The 15,525-nt window shown below is 40.9% G+C and overlaps 1 protein-coding gene and 1 long non-coding RNA gene across 4 annotated transcripts in view; one reads left to right on the top strand and one right to left on the bottom strand.

Moving 5' to 3' along the window:
• Window positions 1-13,042, top strand: part of LOC128684470 (glutathione S-transferase 1-1) — a 437,568-nt gene extending 424,526 nt beyond the window's left edge. For all 3 annotated transcript variants that reach the window (XM_070097829.1, XM_053770665.2, XM_070097828.1), the window contains exon 6: window positions 9,453-13,042. In XM_070097829.1, coding sequence (XP_069953930.1) covers window positions 9,453-9,584 — 132 coding nt within the window. In that variant the 3' untranslated portion in view covers window positions 9,585-13,042. The remainder of the gene's footprint in view (window positions 1-9,452) is intronic.
• The window catches only part of LOC138854450 (uncharacterized), a 36,452-nt gene that overhangs the window by 2,057 nt on the left and 18,870 nt on the right, over window positions 1-15,525 (bottom strand). The window lies entirely within an intron of this gene.

The following is a 15,525-nucleotide window of genomic DNA, read 5'->3' as shown; positions in this document are numbered from 1 at the left end:
AGGGGGGTAGGGAAAAGTGAGATGCTACATGAACATATAAAGGTGGTAACTGAAGGGAAGACAAGAGTGAATGTAGGCGAAGAGAAAAGGGACAGAGCAAACAGGGGCGGCGAACGAATAAAGAATGTCTACTAATATCAGTGACCATTCTATAAATGGAAGGATTGTGTAGATTGTGAGAGCGTACATAGTAGCGAAGGCAATGGGCATCACGGCGATCAGACAAGGATGGAACATTCGCTTCTGCATAGAGGCTCTCAACAGGGGAAGAGCGAAAAGCACCAAGGCACAAACATAATCCTTGGTGATGGATAGAGTTAAGGCTAGAGAGAGTAGCAGGAGAGGCCGCAGAATAAATCTGGTCACCATAATCGAGTTTCGATAAAACAAGGGCTGAATGTAGGCGAAGCAGAGTTCGACGATCAGCTCCCCAGGAAAGATGAGCAAGGGTTTTAAGAAGGTTTAGCCGGCTGTGACAAGTTGCCTTCAGAGAGGTAATGTGAGGTTTCCAGGATAACCTACGGTCAGAGAAGGCCTAGAAACCTGACTGTATCACGTTCGGGGATACGGGAGCCATAGAGATACAAAGGATGATCGGAGATAACAGAGCGTCTAGTGAAAGTAATTTGGCGAGTTTTGGTACTTGAAAATTTAAACCCATGCGTGGTGGCCCAAGTGGAAACACGGTCGACCGCATGCTGGAGAGAAACTGCAATAAGATGACAGTCAGCGCCTGCACAAGCAATAGCGAAGTCATCAACATAGAGTGATGACCAAATATTGGGTGGAAGAACAGAGGCCAAATCATTTATAGCAAGGAGAAAAAGTGTTGTGCTTAGAACACATCCCTGAGGGACACCTTCAGCTTGGACGAAGTCCGGGGAAAGAACATTATTGACTCGAACACGGAAATGTCTGTCAGTTAAAAAGTTCTTAAGGAAGGATGGTAGATTGCCTCGGAGGCCTAAGGAATGGGCCTGGGCCAAAATATTATACCTCCAAGTTGTGTCATATGCCTTCTCAAGGTCAAAAAATATGGCAATAACTGAGTGATTATTCGCAAAGGCATTACGAACATACGTATCCAAGTGTAGTAAGGGGTCTATGGTAGAACGACCCTTATGAAAGCCATATTGACTAGCGGAGAGACTGTTGTGTGTCTCTAAATACCACATTAAACATCGATTTACGAGACGTTCCATCACTTTGCAAACTGCACTAGTAAGAGCGATGGGACGATAGTGGGAGGCATCATGTCCTGTAGTACCCGGTTTGCGGAAAGGGAGAACAATGGCAGATTTCCACAGCTGGGGAAGAACTCCTTGTGCCCAAATAAGATTGAAGAGGTGTAAGAGGACTACAAGGGCTGACCGATGTAAATGTTGTAACATACGAATATGAATGTCGTCAGGCCCAGCTGCCAATGATCGGCAAGCCGAGAGCGTTGCCTCTAGTTCTTGAAGTGTAAAAGGCACATTATACTGTTCTTCTCTGAGAGAAGAAAAGTCCAAGGGTACTAACTCTCTGGCAGACTTTGAGGAAAGAAACGAGGGGCATAGATGGAGCCCTCGGGAAATATGGACCAGATGTGTGCCAAGTTCAATGGCAACGTCGAGAGGGTTTGCTACATCAACACCAGCGACCCGTAGAACAGGAGCCGGGTCAGGAGAGTATTTACCACTCAATTTCCTCACTTTTTTCCAGACTGCACTCATAGAAGAAGCAGAGGTGATGGTGGAAACATAGTCTCGCCAACAAGTGCGTTTAGTTTCACGGATGACATGGCGAGCGATCGCACACTTCTGCTTAAAATCAAGAAGTCTCTCAGCGGTTCTGTTGTACCGGTACCTGCCCCATGCAGCGCATTTCAAATGTACTGCACGAGCACAAGCAGGAGACCACCAAGGCATGCACTTCTGAGAACGCCTGCCTGAGGTTTGGGGTATAGAATGAGAAGCTGCGGTATAAACTGACATCGAGAAGATGTGTACTAGCTCATCAATGGAGGATGAAGAAGGAACCTCACGAAAAGCAGTGAGGTGTGAGTAAAGATCCCAATTTGCCCGATCAAATTGCCAGCAAGGGCTACGGAAAGGTGGTGAATAGGAAGGAGAAGTAAGAATGATCGGAAAATGATCACTGTCATGTAAGTCCGGTAGAACAGACCAGGTGAAGTCTAGTGCAGTGGAGGAAGAGCAGACTGATAGATCGATGCAAGAGAGAGTATGAGTACGAGGATCAAAATGGGTGGGAGTACCCGTATTTAAAACATGGAGGGGGTGAGAGGTGAGAAAAGCCTCCAACTGGATGCCACGTGAGTCACAATGAGACCCCCCCCAGAGGAAATGGTGGGCATTAAAATCACCAAGTAACAGAAGTGGTGGTGGTAAGGATGAAACAAGAAAGGTAAAGTCTGGGATAGAAAATGCTCGAGAAGGAGAGAGATATAAAGAACGTATTGTAAACCACTTATTCAAGTGGATATGGGCTGCAGTGTAATGCAGCGAGGTATGGACAAATAGTTGACAGTACGGAATATCATTGCGTAGAAGAAGGGCACTTTCATTAAAGGTCTCATCTGAGAAAGGATCCGAAGATTACAATAAATTATAGCCTGAGATAGGTTGGAAAACAGCCGAGTGTAATTTTGGTTCTTGTAAGCAAGTACCAACAGGGGAAAACCTGGAAAGCAACATCTGAAGCTTACCCTGATTACCCCTGAGGCCGCGGATATTCCACTGTAAATAGGCCATGATTGGCGATGAAGAAAATACCAGGAATCTGTAGGTAAAGGCACCTACGGACTAGAGGGGTTAGAAAAGTCGTGTGGTGGCATTGGAAGACGTTCAAGTAGCGAAGGAATGGAGCGGTGCGAAGAATGGGGTTGTGAAGATGGAGGAAAGGGAAGAGAAGGAACAGGAAGTGAATCAGTGTTCATTGAAGGTTTAGTCTCTGCAATATATTCTGAAATGGCTTCAAGTGTTTCTGAATTCAAAGATGTATGGGAGACCATATTGGAGATAGAAGGAGGAGGGTGAGTAAAGATTGGGACAGTAATGGACTGTACCAAAGTAGAGGGGGAGGGAAGAGTGTAAGGGACTGGAGATGAAGTGTGGGGGGGACAGAAGAGGCAGAAACCTGGGAGGTGGCAGAAGAGGGAGAAACATGGGAGGGGACGGGGGTGGAAGGCATAGTACGAGGAGGAGGGTGAATCTCCACACTTGTAATAGAGCCAGAGAGAGGGGAAGAACTAGGTACAGAGACTGGAAAGGTAAAGTGTGGAGGTGGAAGATGGGAAGGAAGGGGCAAAGAAGATTTCAGCAATGTGGATTTTTTGGACTTCTGAGAAGTAGAGGGGCGATTGGTATTAGGTGTCGTACGAGGTCTTGTCGATACTGGGGCTTGTGAGGAAGGACGCGAAGATGTGAGAACAGACTGAGTTGTAGTCGGGACGTCAGAGCCAAGGACAGCAAAAGGATTAGATGCCGGAGTGGCTATGGGAGGGGTAACAACAGAGGAGGCTGCAGAAGATGGGACCCCAGAAGTGGGGGGATGTTTGGAAACATGAGAATAAGAAACACGGGGTAGTCTCCCTTGGAGGCGGAGATGAGTAACTGCCATAGCATAAGGGAGACCTTCTGCCTCTTTGAGGCAACGGATTTCACGTTCATTTAAGTAGACCTGGCAACAGCGGGAGTACGAAGGGTGAGCTTCATTACAATTAAGGCAAGATGGAGGTTGACTGCAAGATGTATTAGAATGGTCATCGGCACCACAGACTGGGCATTCGGCCATAGATCTGCAATATTTCACTGGGTGACCAAAACGCCAGCAATTTCTACATTGTTGCGGTGTAGGTATCACCTTTCGAACTTGTAACCGATGTCCCGCGACATATACAGAGGATGGGAGTTCTCGGCTGTCAAAAGTTAAACGAGCCACATTGCAAGGGTAACGTCTCCTCCCCCGGGCAGGAAGGACATAAGTGTCTACTTTGAGGATTGGGAGATCCTGGAGTTCCAGCTGTTCAAAAATGTCATTGCCACATGACTGGAAATTCTGTTGGACTATGGTATTGGGCAGAATGACAGTACCACTACAAGAATTGAGAGAAAGATGTTTTTCAATAGTGATAGGAGTAGTATCGATATTCGAAAGGAGAGAAAGATCATGAGCTTGGGTAGCATTCTGGACAGTGACGATGCGCGTACCGCTCTTGAGAGCATGAAATGAAATATCTCTACCAACATGACGCAGGAGCGCTTTGCCAATACTATGGTCAGAAAGGTAGGCAGAAGAAGAAGTCGGTCTTAAAGTAAAGAATTTAGTCCATTGTGTGGTCCGAAACTGAGAGTGGAGAGGGAGTGCTTGACGTGTCAGTCTTTTCCGAGTAGAATGGGAAGGTAACGAAGGAGCATCATCAGGAGATTGACGTTGGCGTTTAGGAGTAGAACCGGAGTTGGTCCGGCGTGAAATGGGCGGGCGATTCGAAAATTGCCGTACCGTAGAGGGAGAAGCCGGAAGCATAGTCAAAGGAGAGCGGAGTTCAGACAAATCGAAGGAGTCAGTCGAAAGCCCGGTACCTGAAGCGGGTGAGGAAACAGCACCAGCAAGAGGTACAGGGGCATCAGGAGTGTCCGAAGAGTGGTCTAAACACAAGGCAGGGTCAGAATGGGGTGCGGTATCAAGAAGGGGCCTGGGGGTAGTGGGTTCATGGATTGGGTTCTCCATGGTTAGGTTACTCCTTTGCTTTTTGTTTTTAAGAAAAAAAAAAGAAAGAAGAAAAGAAAATAAAAATAAAAAAAGAATAAAAAAAGGGGGGAGCGGGGAGGAATAGTTCCCAGGAGGAATGAAAGGGCCGGAAATCTCCCTCCGCGCCCAAGAGGACCTCAGCACCGCTAGTAGCGCAGATGCAGCATGGAACCCGTGCCATACCCTACCCTTCATGCCAGTAAACCAGCAATCCGGGATAGCAACCTCACATCTGCCGAGCTACCTCAGTGGACAAGAGAGAGGGCGGCCAGATATCCGCCACAAAGCATACCTCCTTCGGCCACCACCCCCGGAATCCGAAAGGTGGCTTCCAGAGATACACCCGTCGCCCGAAAGATACCCAAAGCTATTCCGGGATACCGGAGAGGGATCGGGACATCCCCAGGCGATCCAGATTCCACGGCAAACTACGCCACCGCCAAGAACCTCAACGGAATGGGATGGACCCCGGTGTCCTTTCCCCTACCTAGGAACTAGCACGCCTGTGGGAGAAATCCCAAAGGCCAAAAAGAGGAAGGGCAAAAGGGAGGGGTGGGGAGGAGGAGGAATGGAAAAAGGGGAGGATGAGGAGGATGGGATAGGGGAGGGGAGAATGGGGGGTAATTAGGTTCGGTCTGAGGAAGAAGACCGACAGGTCTAATTCCTCAGACCAAGAGCCTCTTCACCACGCCAAGGAGCCCCCCTTGAAGAGGAAAAAAAATCTATTATATCCTCTGAAAGGTGAAATATCTACAAATAAAGATACCCAGGTGTTGCACATGTGTCTACATCATCAGAATATATTGTATGGAGAGGTGAAGGGGCTTTTGGATGTGAGCTGTTTGTACACCATTGTCCTTTCCTTTCTGAAGCATAAATAAACTAGCCAACCTCCTGTCAGAAATACACAGCATGCTAGCAGCTTTCTTTCCTGCTTAACAATATTTTATTACACATAAAGTACATTTTGTATACTTCAAAAAAGAAATAGTTGCATTCTGTTGTATTCTCTTTATAAGGGAACTTAATCCACTACAAGGAGTGTGTTGAAGGTGTCATTGTGTTGTATTCTCTTTGTAAGGGAACTTCCCCCACTACAAGGAGTGTGTTGAAGGCATCACTGTGTTGTATTCTCTTTGTAAGGGAACTTCCACCACTACAAAAACCTCAAAATTTTCTCAACTCCTTTGTGATCTTCAATTAATTTATTTGGTCTTTTTATCCCATCTATACTTTTAGTTATCTAAGATTTTAAGTTAATTTAAACTAACATCCTTCAAAGCTGTCAATTATTATTATTATTATTATTATTATTATTATTATTATTATTATTATTATTATTATTATTATTATTATTATCAAAAAGAAGCGCTAAGCCACAAGGGCTTCAAAGCTGTCAAAAAAAGGAGAATCTTTTAAATCTTACCCTTAACTGATAAGAAAGTCTTCACTTCTATTTAGATTTACAATCTAACACCTTCAATCTCAGCCATCTTATCCTATAAATTACACAAAACTAAAGTTCCTTTTATGAACATAATATTTACTGGAACTCCATGCATCAACAAAACAAAATATTCCCCTATTTTACTTGAACAACAAGAATATAATGAATTTAAAAATAACCCATGTTGCCTTAAAGAATATATATATAAAGTATAACAGGCACTAAAAACAGATAAAGCCCCTACTCTAAATGTAATCAACTTTCTTCATCTTACCACCCTAATGATTAAACTAATTTCTCCTACTAAATTCAAAGTAGGAGGAGCAGCTATGTTACCTACAACCAATAAAAATCACCACAGACCTATACTTGGTATAATATTCAATAAACCCTTTCTAGTTATCAAACTCCGTCTACCTAAACATTCATAAACTATATTTGCCAAACAGAATAAACCTGAAGAGCACAAACCATGACCCACCATCACTACCAAAGCTCCATTTAATCCTCAACTTCTCATAACAACAAGTTCCCCTAATACCAGTCCTATGTGAGCCACTGAAGAATAAGCAATTAAGGACTTCATATCCACTTGACATAAACACATTAAACTAATAACAACCCCTCCTAAAATTCCCAAGCTCATTCACACTCAACAAAATATTTTATTAGCCTCTGAAAATACTCTTAAAATTCGAATTACACCATAACCACCTAACTTCAGTAATACTCCAGCTAATACTATTGATCCTGCAACAGGAGCCTCCACATGAGCCTTAGGTAATCACAAATGAAATATAAATAAAGGTAATTTTACTATAAATGCAAATACAGAACAAAAATATAAACACACTAACACCTTGGCAATCAACCCCACCCGATAATAAGCCTATATTTAAGCTTCCTATGCTTTCATACAACCTTAATAAAGAAACTTAGAAGATAATGAAGCAAACAGAGTATAAAACAGTATATAAATTCCAGCCTGAATCTGTTCAGGCTGATAACCTCAACCTAAAATTAATACAAGTATAGGAACTAATGACCTTTCAAGGCTAATGTAAAACATTAGATAATTAACTGACCTAAAAGTTAAAATCAACTAACAACAAAATTAAATTCACTAACAAGAACCTAGAGTAAAAATTCCCGATCTTCTTCACTATTGCCCTCCCATAAACTATTAACATAACAATTTAAACTCTTAACACAATCAAAATATAACTTAAATAATCAGCTCCTATTATATAACCCACAAAAAAAAATGAAAATCATGGTTTATTATTAATAATCCTATAAAACATATAACTAATAAACTAATTTGAATCAACCCTCAATTCATCACAAACCTTATCAAAATCAAATTAATACCAAAAATTTTAACATACTAAAATACCAAATCTCCTAAAATAATCGTTACCATGCGAACGAACAGCTGAAATTAACAAAGACAAACCTAAAGCTACTTCACATGCAACCATAACCAAAAAAAAAATTACAAATACCCCCTCTAAACCCACTCTAGCTACATAAACTCTCATCACCCCAAACACATTCAATATAATAAACTCCAACCCTAATAAAACATTTAACAAATGCTTATGATTTGAAATAAACGCTCAGAATCCACAAAAAAACATAACTAATAACCTTAAATCTTCGATTCCTAATACCATCATCTACCTTTATTTTCTTTAAACTAATCTAGCCCATCCTTCATAGAACTTATGACTTCACCTTTACATAAATCTCACCCACTATTTAAACTCGCTAATTCTGCATTTGTTGATATACCAATTCTCAGAAATATTTCAATTTTTTGGAATTTTGGATCTCTCTTAGGATTATGCTTAGTGGCTCAAATTGCAACTGGCTTATTCCTATCTATCCACTCCACTCCACTCCCACCTAAAAATAGCAATGTAGATACCTCCCCTTATAAACAAAATTCTAACATATTCAGCTATAAAAATCAACATGAACCCTCCTCTTCTATACTCAGTATTAAATCCAAAGACTAATTCAAATTCTCCCTCAGCAAAATCAAAAGGAGTTCAATTTATCTCCACTAGACAAGAACCTAACCAAACCATAGATAGCGGAAACATCAACCAAATAAGTCATAACCTCTCCTGATAATATCTTAATTCTATTAATCTGAATTTCCAAGTTAAAAGAAACATAAGATAATAGAATTAAAGCCAATCTCACTTCATATGAAATAGTTTGTGCTACAGCCCAAAGTCTTCCCAATAAAGAGTATTTACAATTAGAAGCCCACCCAGCTCTCTTTAAAGGATAAACTCCTAACCTTAAACAACATAAAAAAAATAATACACCTATATCAAAATTTACTAACCTTAACTCATATGGAATGATCCTTCACAAACCAAAGCAATAAACAAACCAAATACTGGTGATAAATAGTAAGGTAAAAAATTAGATATTAAAGGTAAGTTTTGCTCTTTTAAATACAACTTCACAGCATCTGAAAAAGGTTGAAGCCACCCCAAAACACCTAATTTATTAGGCCCCTTTCAAATTTGAATACGTATATCCTAAAATCTTCCGTTCAAGAAGAGTCACAAACGCCACCCCAACCAATACATAAACCATCATCATTAAATATCTTACAACTATAACAATCACAGTACTAACCACATAATACTTTTACTTATAGAGTATTTCCTATATAATTAAATTCTAAATTTAACGCATATTTTCTGCCAAAGTAAATTTTAATTCTAGGTACACTTTCCAGTACACCTACTATGTTACGACTTATTCCACCTTAAATGGAAGCGACGGGCGATACGCACATATTTTAGTTCTCATATCATACTAACTTACTAAATTGTATATTACAATTAAATCTTCCTTCACAGTAATTATTCAATCACCAATACGTATAAATAAATTTTATTGTAACCCATTTCTTCTTATTCATAAACTGCACCTTGATCTAATATACTCTAACTCCTTAAATTTCAATAACTTCCTCAACAAAGGTTATCTAATAATGACGGTATACAAACTGTTAAACAAAAATAAGTAAGATCCTTCGTGTTGTATCGTTTACAGAACAGGTTCCTCTAACAAGACTAAAATACTGTGTTGTATTTTCTTTGTAAGGGAACTTCCCCCACTACAAGGAGTGTGTTGAGGCATCACTATGTTGTATTCTCTTTGCAGGGTAATTTCCCTTACTACAAGGAATGTGTTGAGGCATCACTGTATTGTATTCTCTTTGCAGGGTAACTTCCCTTACTACAAGGAGTGCTGTGACGAAGGTGTTGCGATGACACGAGCCAGAGTGAAGCAACTGGAAGCAGACTTGAAGAAACAGATGGAGAAGGAACGCAAGGCATCTCTTACCAAGAAGTAGGAGGAAGTACAAGAAGAAAGAGTCGAGGAAGAGTCAGACGAACACAAGAATAAAACTTCCCCGCCCCCCAACCCCCGTCACTCAGAAAACATCACAAGTTCTCACGAAATAGATTATTTATATCACAAAATAGATAATAATTCTTCCTTATTCTCTAGGACAGTATTATAAATTTGAGCACATTTTTTCTCAATTTTTTAGTGTTTCACATTTTTTAACAAAAAAGTCATATGAAGTGTTCAATAAAATCAAAGATATTTAACTTTCTGACTGTAAAATAATGGATTTTTAGTCAAAATATTTTATTTTTAACAGCAAACAGAAAATAATCCGAAAAATCGTAAATTATCATAAGCAAGAAAACAAGGTTTAAGAAATATAATACAATGATTATTCTCTCTATATATATTAAATATAAACATTATAGATGTGTATAGATTACAGCACAACCCTCCCGTTGAACCAGAGGATTGAACATGTCACCTCAAAGCTTCCATGGATGTAATAAATGTTTCTTTAGTGAAGATACATAGAGCCGGTCAGTCACTCTGCAAATTTCAATGAGATTCCCATATATTGTATCTTCTTTGAGGGATGCTGGGGGTCAGCATCCAGTGGGAGAATATATTGTATCTTCTTTGAGGGATGCTGGGGGTCAGCATCCAGTGGGAGAATATATTGTATCTTCTTTGAGGGATGCTGGAGGTCAGCATCCAGTGGGAGAATACAGCATGATAATACAGTAATAATCACCAAATGCAACACCAGGAACAAATCTCAAAGGGGAAAAAATCATTGACAATACCACAGTACCAGAAATACAATACCAGAAATACAATACCAGAAAATACAATACCAGGGAATACAATACCACAAGCAGCATTACATATGCCACAATAAGCATTACTTCCGTGTGCATTATACTTACCCGATTTTTTGTTTACAGTTATGCTGTTTATAATGCTGTAATTGATGTGTTATGATGTAATTAAGAGAGTTTAGTGTATATATTGACTCTGTCACAGTATTCTGTACTGTCACAGTATGCTGTACTGTCATACTATACTGTACTGTCATGGTATGCTGTACTGTCACAGTATATTGTCACAGTATGCTGTCAATCATGGTATGCTGTACTGTCACAGTATGCTGTGACTGTCATGGTATTCTGTACTGTCACAGTATGCTGTACTGTCATGGTATTCTGTACTGTCACAGTATGCTGTATTGTCATGGTATGCTGTACTGTCACAGTATGCTGTATTGTCATGGTATGCTGTACTGTCACAGTATGTTATACTATCATGGTATGCTGTACTGTCACAGCATGCTGTACTGTCATGGTATGCTGTACTGTCATGGTATGCTGTACTGTCATGGTATTCTGTACTGTCACAGTATGCTATACTGTCATGATATGCTGTATTGTCACCGTATGTTGTCAATCATGGTATGTTGTGACAGTATGCTGTGACTGTCACAGTATGCTATACTGTCACAGTATGCTATACTGTCACAGTATGCTGTACTGTGACAGTATGCTGTACTGTCATGGTATGCTATACTGTCACAGTATGCTGTGATTCAGTATACTATGACTGTCACAATATGCTGTGACTGTGACAGTATGCTGTGACTGACAGTATTCTGTACTGTCACAGTATGCTGTGACTGCCACAGTATTCTGTACTGCCACAGTATGCTGTGATTGTCACAGTATTCGTGTCAATATAATATATATATTTAACTTTTTCGTTGTTGTGTTATAATATTCTCAGAGGTATATTAGCAGTGGAGTTTTTCAATTAAATGCTTCATTAAAGTGAGTCTCTTAGTTTAAACTAGCTTTGAGAGTTTAAATATGCGAGTCTGTACACTGCTACACCATTTTATGTTTTCCTATTAACAACTGGTAGTTAAATTGAAAGGATAAGCAGTTCTCTATACATGTGTAACCCAAGTATAGGAGAAAGATATTTCTCAATCTCGTTTCGGTTTGACTTAGACCATTAACAAGTGTGACTTGTTAGTTAGTGGGCCAAATTGGACCATCGCTGAGAGTTTCTCCTATATGCAGGTTATTTGTGTATTATTCCACTCATGGCATTTTGCCTTTTTTTTTTTTAATCCTTTCAAGTCACTGTTGTATTTTGAAAGAGCATCTTTGGGTTGAAGAGAATTGTGATCTCACCACAGGTTAGCCAAAGCCTCATACCAGAGGGGTTACTATCAGAGCTTTAGATCTGATTAGCACAGCCACACCTGAATACATCTTAGCCTATTGTAAAATTCTTCATGTATCCACTAAAAAACTGCTAAACCCATACAGGGGTTTTCCAGCTCTGCTCAGCCAGTATGTAAAGTATTGTAAGAGGTCAAGTATTAACCTAGTGTCAGATTTGGATACTTGTGTATTTTTTTTCAGTTTTAAGATTGTGTGTGCAGGGGTAGACTTAGCTAAACCTTGTTTGTTTTATGGAATAGTTTAAGCTGCTGGGTTAAGAACTTGGTGACCGTAGTGGCTATCATATTTGTACACTGGTGATGTACTGCCTGACTTGAATCTACAGTTATGATCATAGTGTTACATGCTACGTGGCTTTAGTGACGTCTCCCGTACATCAGTACTTGTGCTGTGTCCTTTACACCAGTACTTGTGCTGCGTCCTTTACACCAGTACTTGTGCTGTGTCATGTACACCAGTACTTGTGCTGTGTCATGTACACCAGTACTTGTGCTGTGTCATGTACACCAGTACTTGTGCTGCGTCATGTACACCAGTACTTGTGCTGTGTCATGTACACCAGTACTTGTGCTGTGTCATGTACAACAGTGACACCATAAGGTTTCTGAATCTTGCCAACACTTCAGTTATCCCTTCTCTAAGCCCCCCAAACAAAAATAAAAGCAGAAATAACAGCGTTGCTTCAAGAAAGGCATCCTCCCTAGCCCCTTCTTCCAACCAGAAAACCAGCCCCTAAACCCCATCTATATCTAACTTGTGGAGCCGCCCCTGTCTTAGTACTGATGCTGTAACTTGCACTGACTTAAAGACGCTGTGAAGAAAACCTGTACTACCAGTGTGGGAAAGTAGAGAAAGGGGTCGATGCCCCCTTGAGAGGGGTGGATGCCCCCTTGAGAGGGGTTTTAGCCCCCTTGAGAGGGGTCTTAGCCCCCTTGAGAGGGGTCTTAGCCCCTTGAGAGGGGTCTTACCCCCCTTGAGGGGTCTTACCCCTTGAAAGGGATCTTAGCCCCTTGAGAGAGATCGACACCCCCTGTGGAGGAAATTTCTCGACAGATGCCGTCACTTCTCACAGACCTGTGTCTTGTCCATGGCTTCTCTCCTGTACTAAGCCATCATGACAACACTTGCCGTCCTGTAATGTTCCTTACAAGGTTGGAGAACATGTGTACACCTTGAATTGTGAAGGTTGTATTAATAAAGGAATTTAAAATGAGATCAATATTTTTCATTTTTGCATTATGTGCCTTTTTTTTTTTTTTGCAATGTCTATGATTTTTTGTTTCCGTGACTATTGTTCAGCGTTTTGTTTAACAGTAACTGTAGGTGCTGCGAATTATGTATGAATTATATTGGATTATAAAAAAATGTTTGTTTTATAAGGTAAACAATATTAATTGGTTTTATTATGTATTGTTAAAAAAATTTATCATGGTATTCAAAAATTTGTAAAATTTAAATTTTAGGAGGAGAAGTCTAGGTTATTGTAAAAATTATTATTATTATTATTATTATTATTATTATTATTATTATTGCATTCATGGTGGGGGCACTAGACCCACAGGGGTCAGAAGCATCAAGGTAATGGGAGACACTCAGCTTCGATCCAATTCTTTGGATCGAAAGGCGAAAGCCCTTCACAGGCATCAAGATACCTTACCTCCCCCCCTTGAGAATCATCATCATCAATCATCGTCTCCCTCCTTGCAAGACACAGTAGAAAAATGTCTTACATGTAGCAATATCAGCCATATGATGTGTTGTTGTGAGAACGTCGAAGCACTCTTGCCTGGCGCTGTCTACTGTGTGCTTCTATATAGTAAGATTGCCTCTCAGATACTGGGTCATACTTCTCTCTTCCCCTCTTCAACAAGCTATCTGCTTCTCTTTGTTGTCATATGTATCTAGGTGCATGTGATTGTTTTTATACATCTGTAATATGTTCAGTTATTTACTAGCTTGTCCATGCTACCTTGTCCATGTAGTCTCCTGTGTGTTTATTCACATATGTAGAACACATCTTTTAGTGTTCATCAGTTCATATATTTTACTGCTGTCACTTTTAATATCTATCATCTACTGGAGGTACTGGAATCAGAATTATCAAGAACATACAGATACTCTCACTTCTCACTATTTTATACCATGGTTCATGTTTACATAATGAGTATAAAGTATGCACATGATATTAAATGTTGCTAATGTATGTATGTGCTTACCTAGTTGAGGTTGCAGGGGTTGAGTCCAAGCTCCTGGCCCTGCCTCTTCACTGGTTGCTACTAGGTCACTCTCCCTGAACCCTGAGCTTTATCACACCTCTGTATGTATGTATGTATGTATGTAAAAGAAAAAGAGAGAGAGAGAGAATGAATGAATGAATTGGTGAACACTCTCACATGTCACCCACTCAGCTACTCCTATCCCAGCCCAGCAGGTGGTATTGTGCCTTATACAAGACCACAGACCTACATCCCTGCAGCTGTTTTTACGACACTTGAGATCCCAACAGAACGAGGTGAGGAGTCCACACGCACAACCTGGCTATGGAAAAGAGGTAATTGGCCAGCCCTTCGCTCTGAGCTTTCCACCACCAATTGAAATGCTCTTCTCCAAGGGGATGTTGACAACCAAGTGAAAGCCTTCACTGGACACATCCTTAATCTACAACAAGAACACATTCCTCACCGGCAATATGTGACGAAGCCTACAGATCAGCCTTGGTTTGGCTTTTGTTGTAGAGAGGCTGCTACTGCTAAGTACAAAGCATGGCGAAGGTATAAGAGACATTCTACCACCTATAACAGGAACTTGCACAGGCAAGCCTGTAGGCATATGGGTGACGTTCAAAAATGGGCCATTGCTAAATGGGAGGTGGACACTAAAAGAAAGCTAGCATCAGGTAGGGTAGGCTCCAAAACCTGGTGGTCCCTGCAAGGACAGACAAGGTTATCTGCCTGATGAACTCATTCCACCTCTAAATCGACAGGATGGGACCACCTCTACTAGTAGTCAAGAGAAGGCAGACCTCTTTGCTGAACACTTTGCTACCAAAATGCAAGTTCCTGATCCAGCAAGGGACCCTCCTTGGCTAGCTGCAAGAACTGTGTCAAAACTGTCAGTGGTGACAATAAGGCAGGAGGAGGTGCATTTCCTTCTTAAATCGCTTGACCAAGAAAAGGCTGTGGGCCCAGACAATTTGAGCCCAAGATTGCCGAGATGTGCAGACCAGCTAGCAGCACCTCTAACTCGCATCTTTCAGCACTGCCTAGTAGTGTAAATGGCCATCTTTCAGCACTGCCTAGTAGTGTAAATGGCTCTCTCTATGGAAAGAGGCAAATGTAGTCCCTGTTCACAAAAAGAAGAGCAGAGCAGAAATCAGCAACTACAGACCAGTGTCACTCCTGTCAATCACTGGTAAGATCCTTGAGACAATAATCTCAAGACAAATGACAGAGTTTTTTGACTATCACTCACTACTTTGTGATCGTCAATATGGCTTCAGGAAAGGTTACTCTGCTGCTGATCTGTTGTTAAACCTCTCCACTAAGTGGCACCAGTCACTGGATGAATCCAAAGTCAGCTGTGTGGTAGCACTGGACATTGCTGGCGCTTTCGACCGGGTGTGGCACCAGGGCCTCTTAGCAAAACTTCAAGCACTGAGAATTGCAGGCTCTATGCTATGTCTCCTCAGTGATTACC

The sequence above is a fragment of the Cherax quadricarinatus genome, chromosome 4, assembly GCF_038502225.1.
Source record: "Cherax quadricarinatus isolate ZL_2023a chromosome 4, ASM3850222v1, whole genome shotgun sequence".
NCBI classification, from domain to species: Eukaryota; Metazoa; Arthropoda; class Malacostraca; order Decapoda; family Parastacidae; genus Cherax; species Cherax quadricarinatus.
The sequence above is the reverse complement of the archived record's forward strand: the minus strand, read 5'-3'. Positions and strand labels throughout refer to the sequence as shown.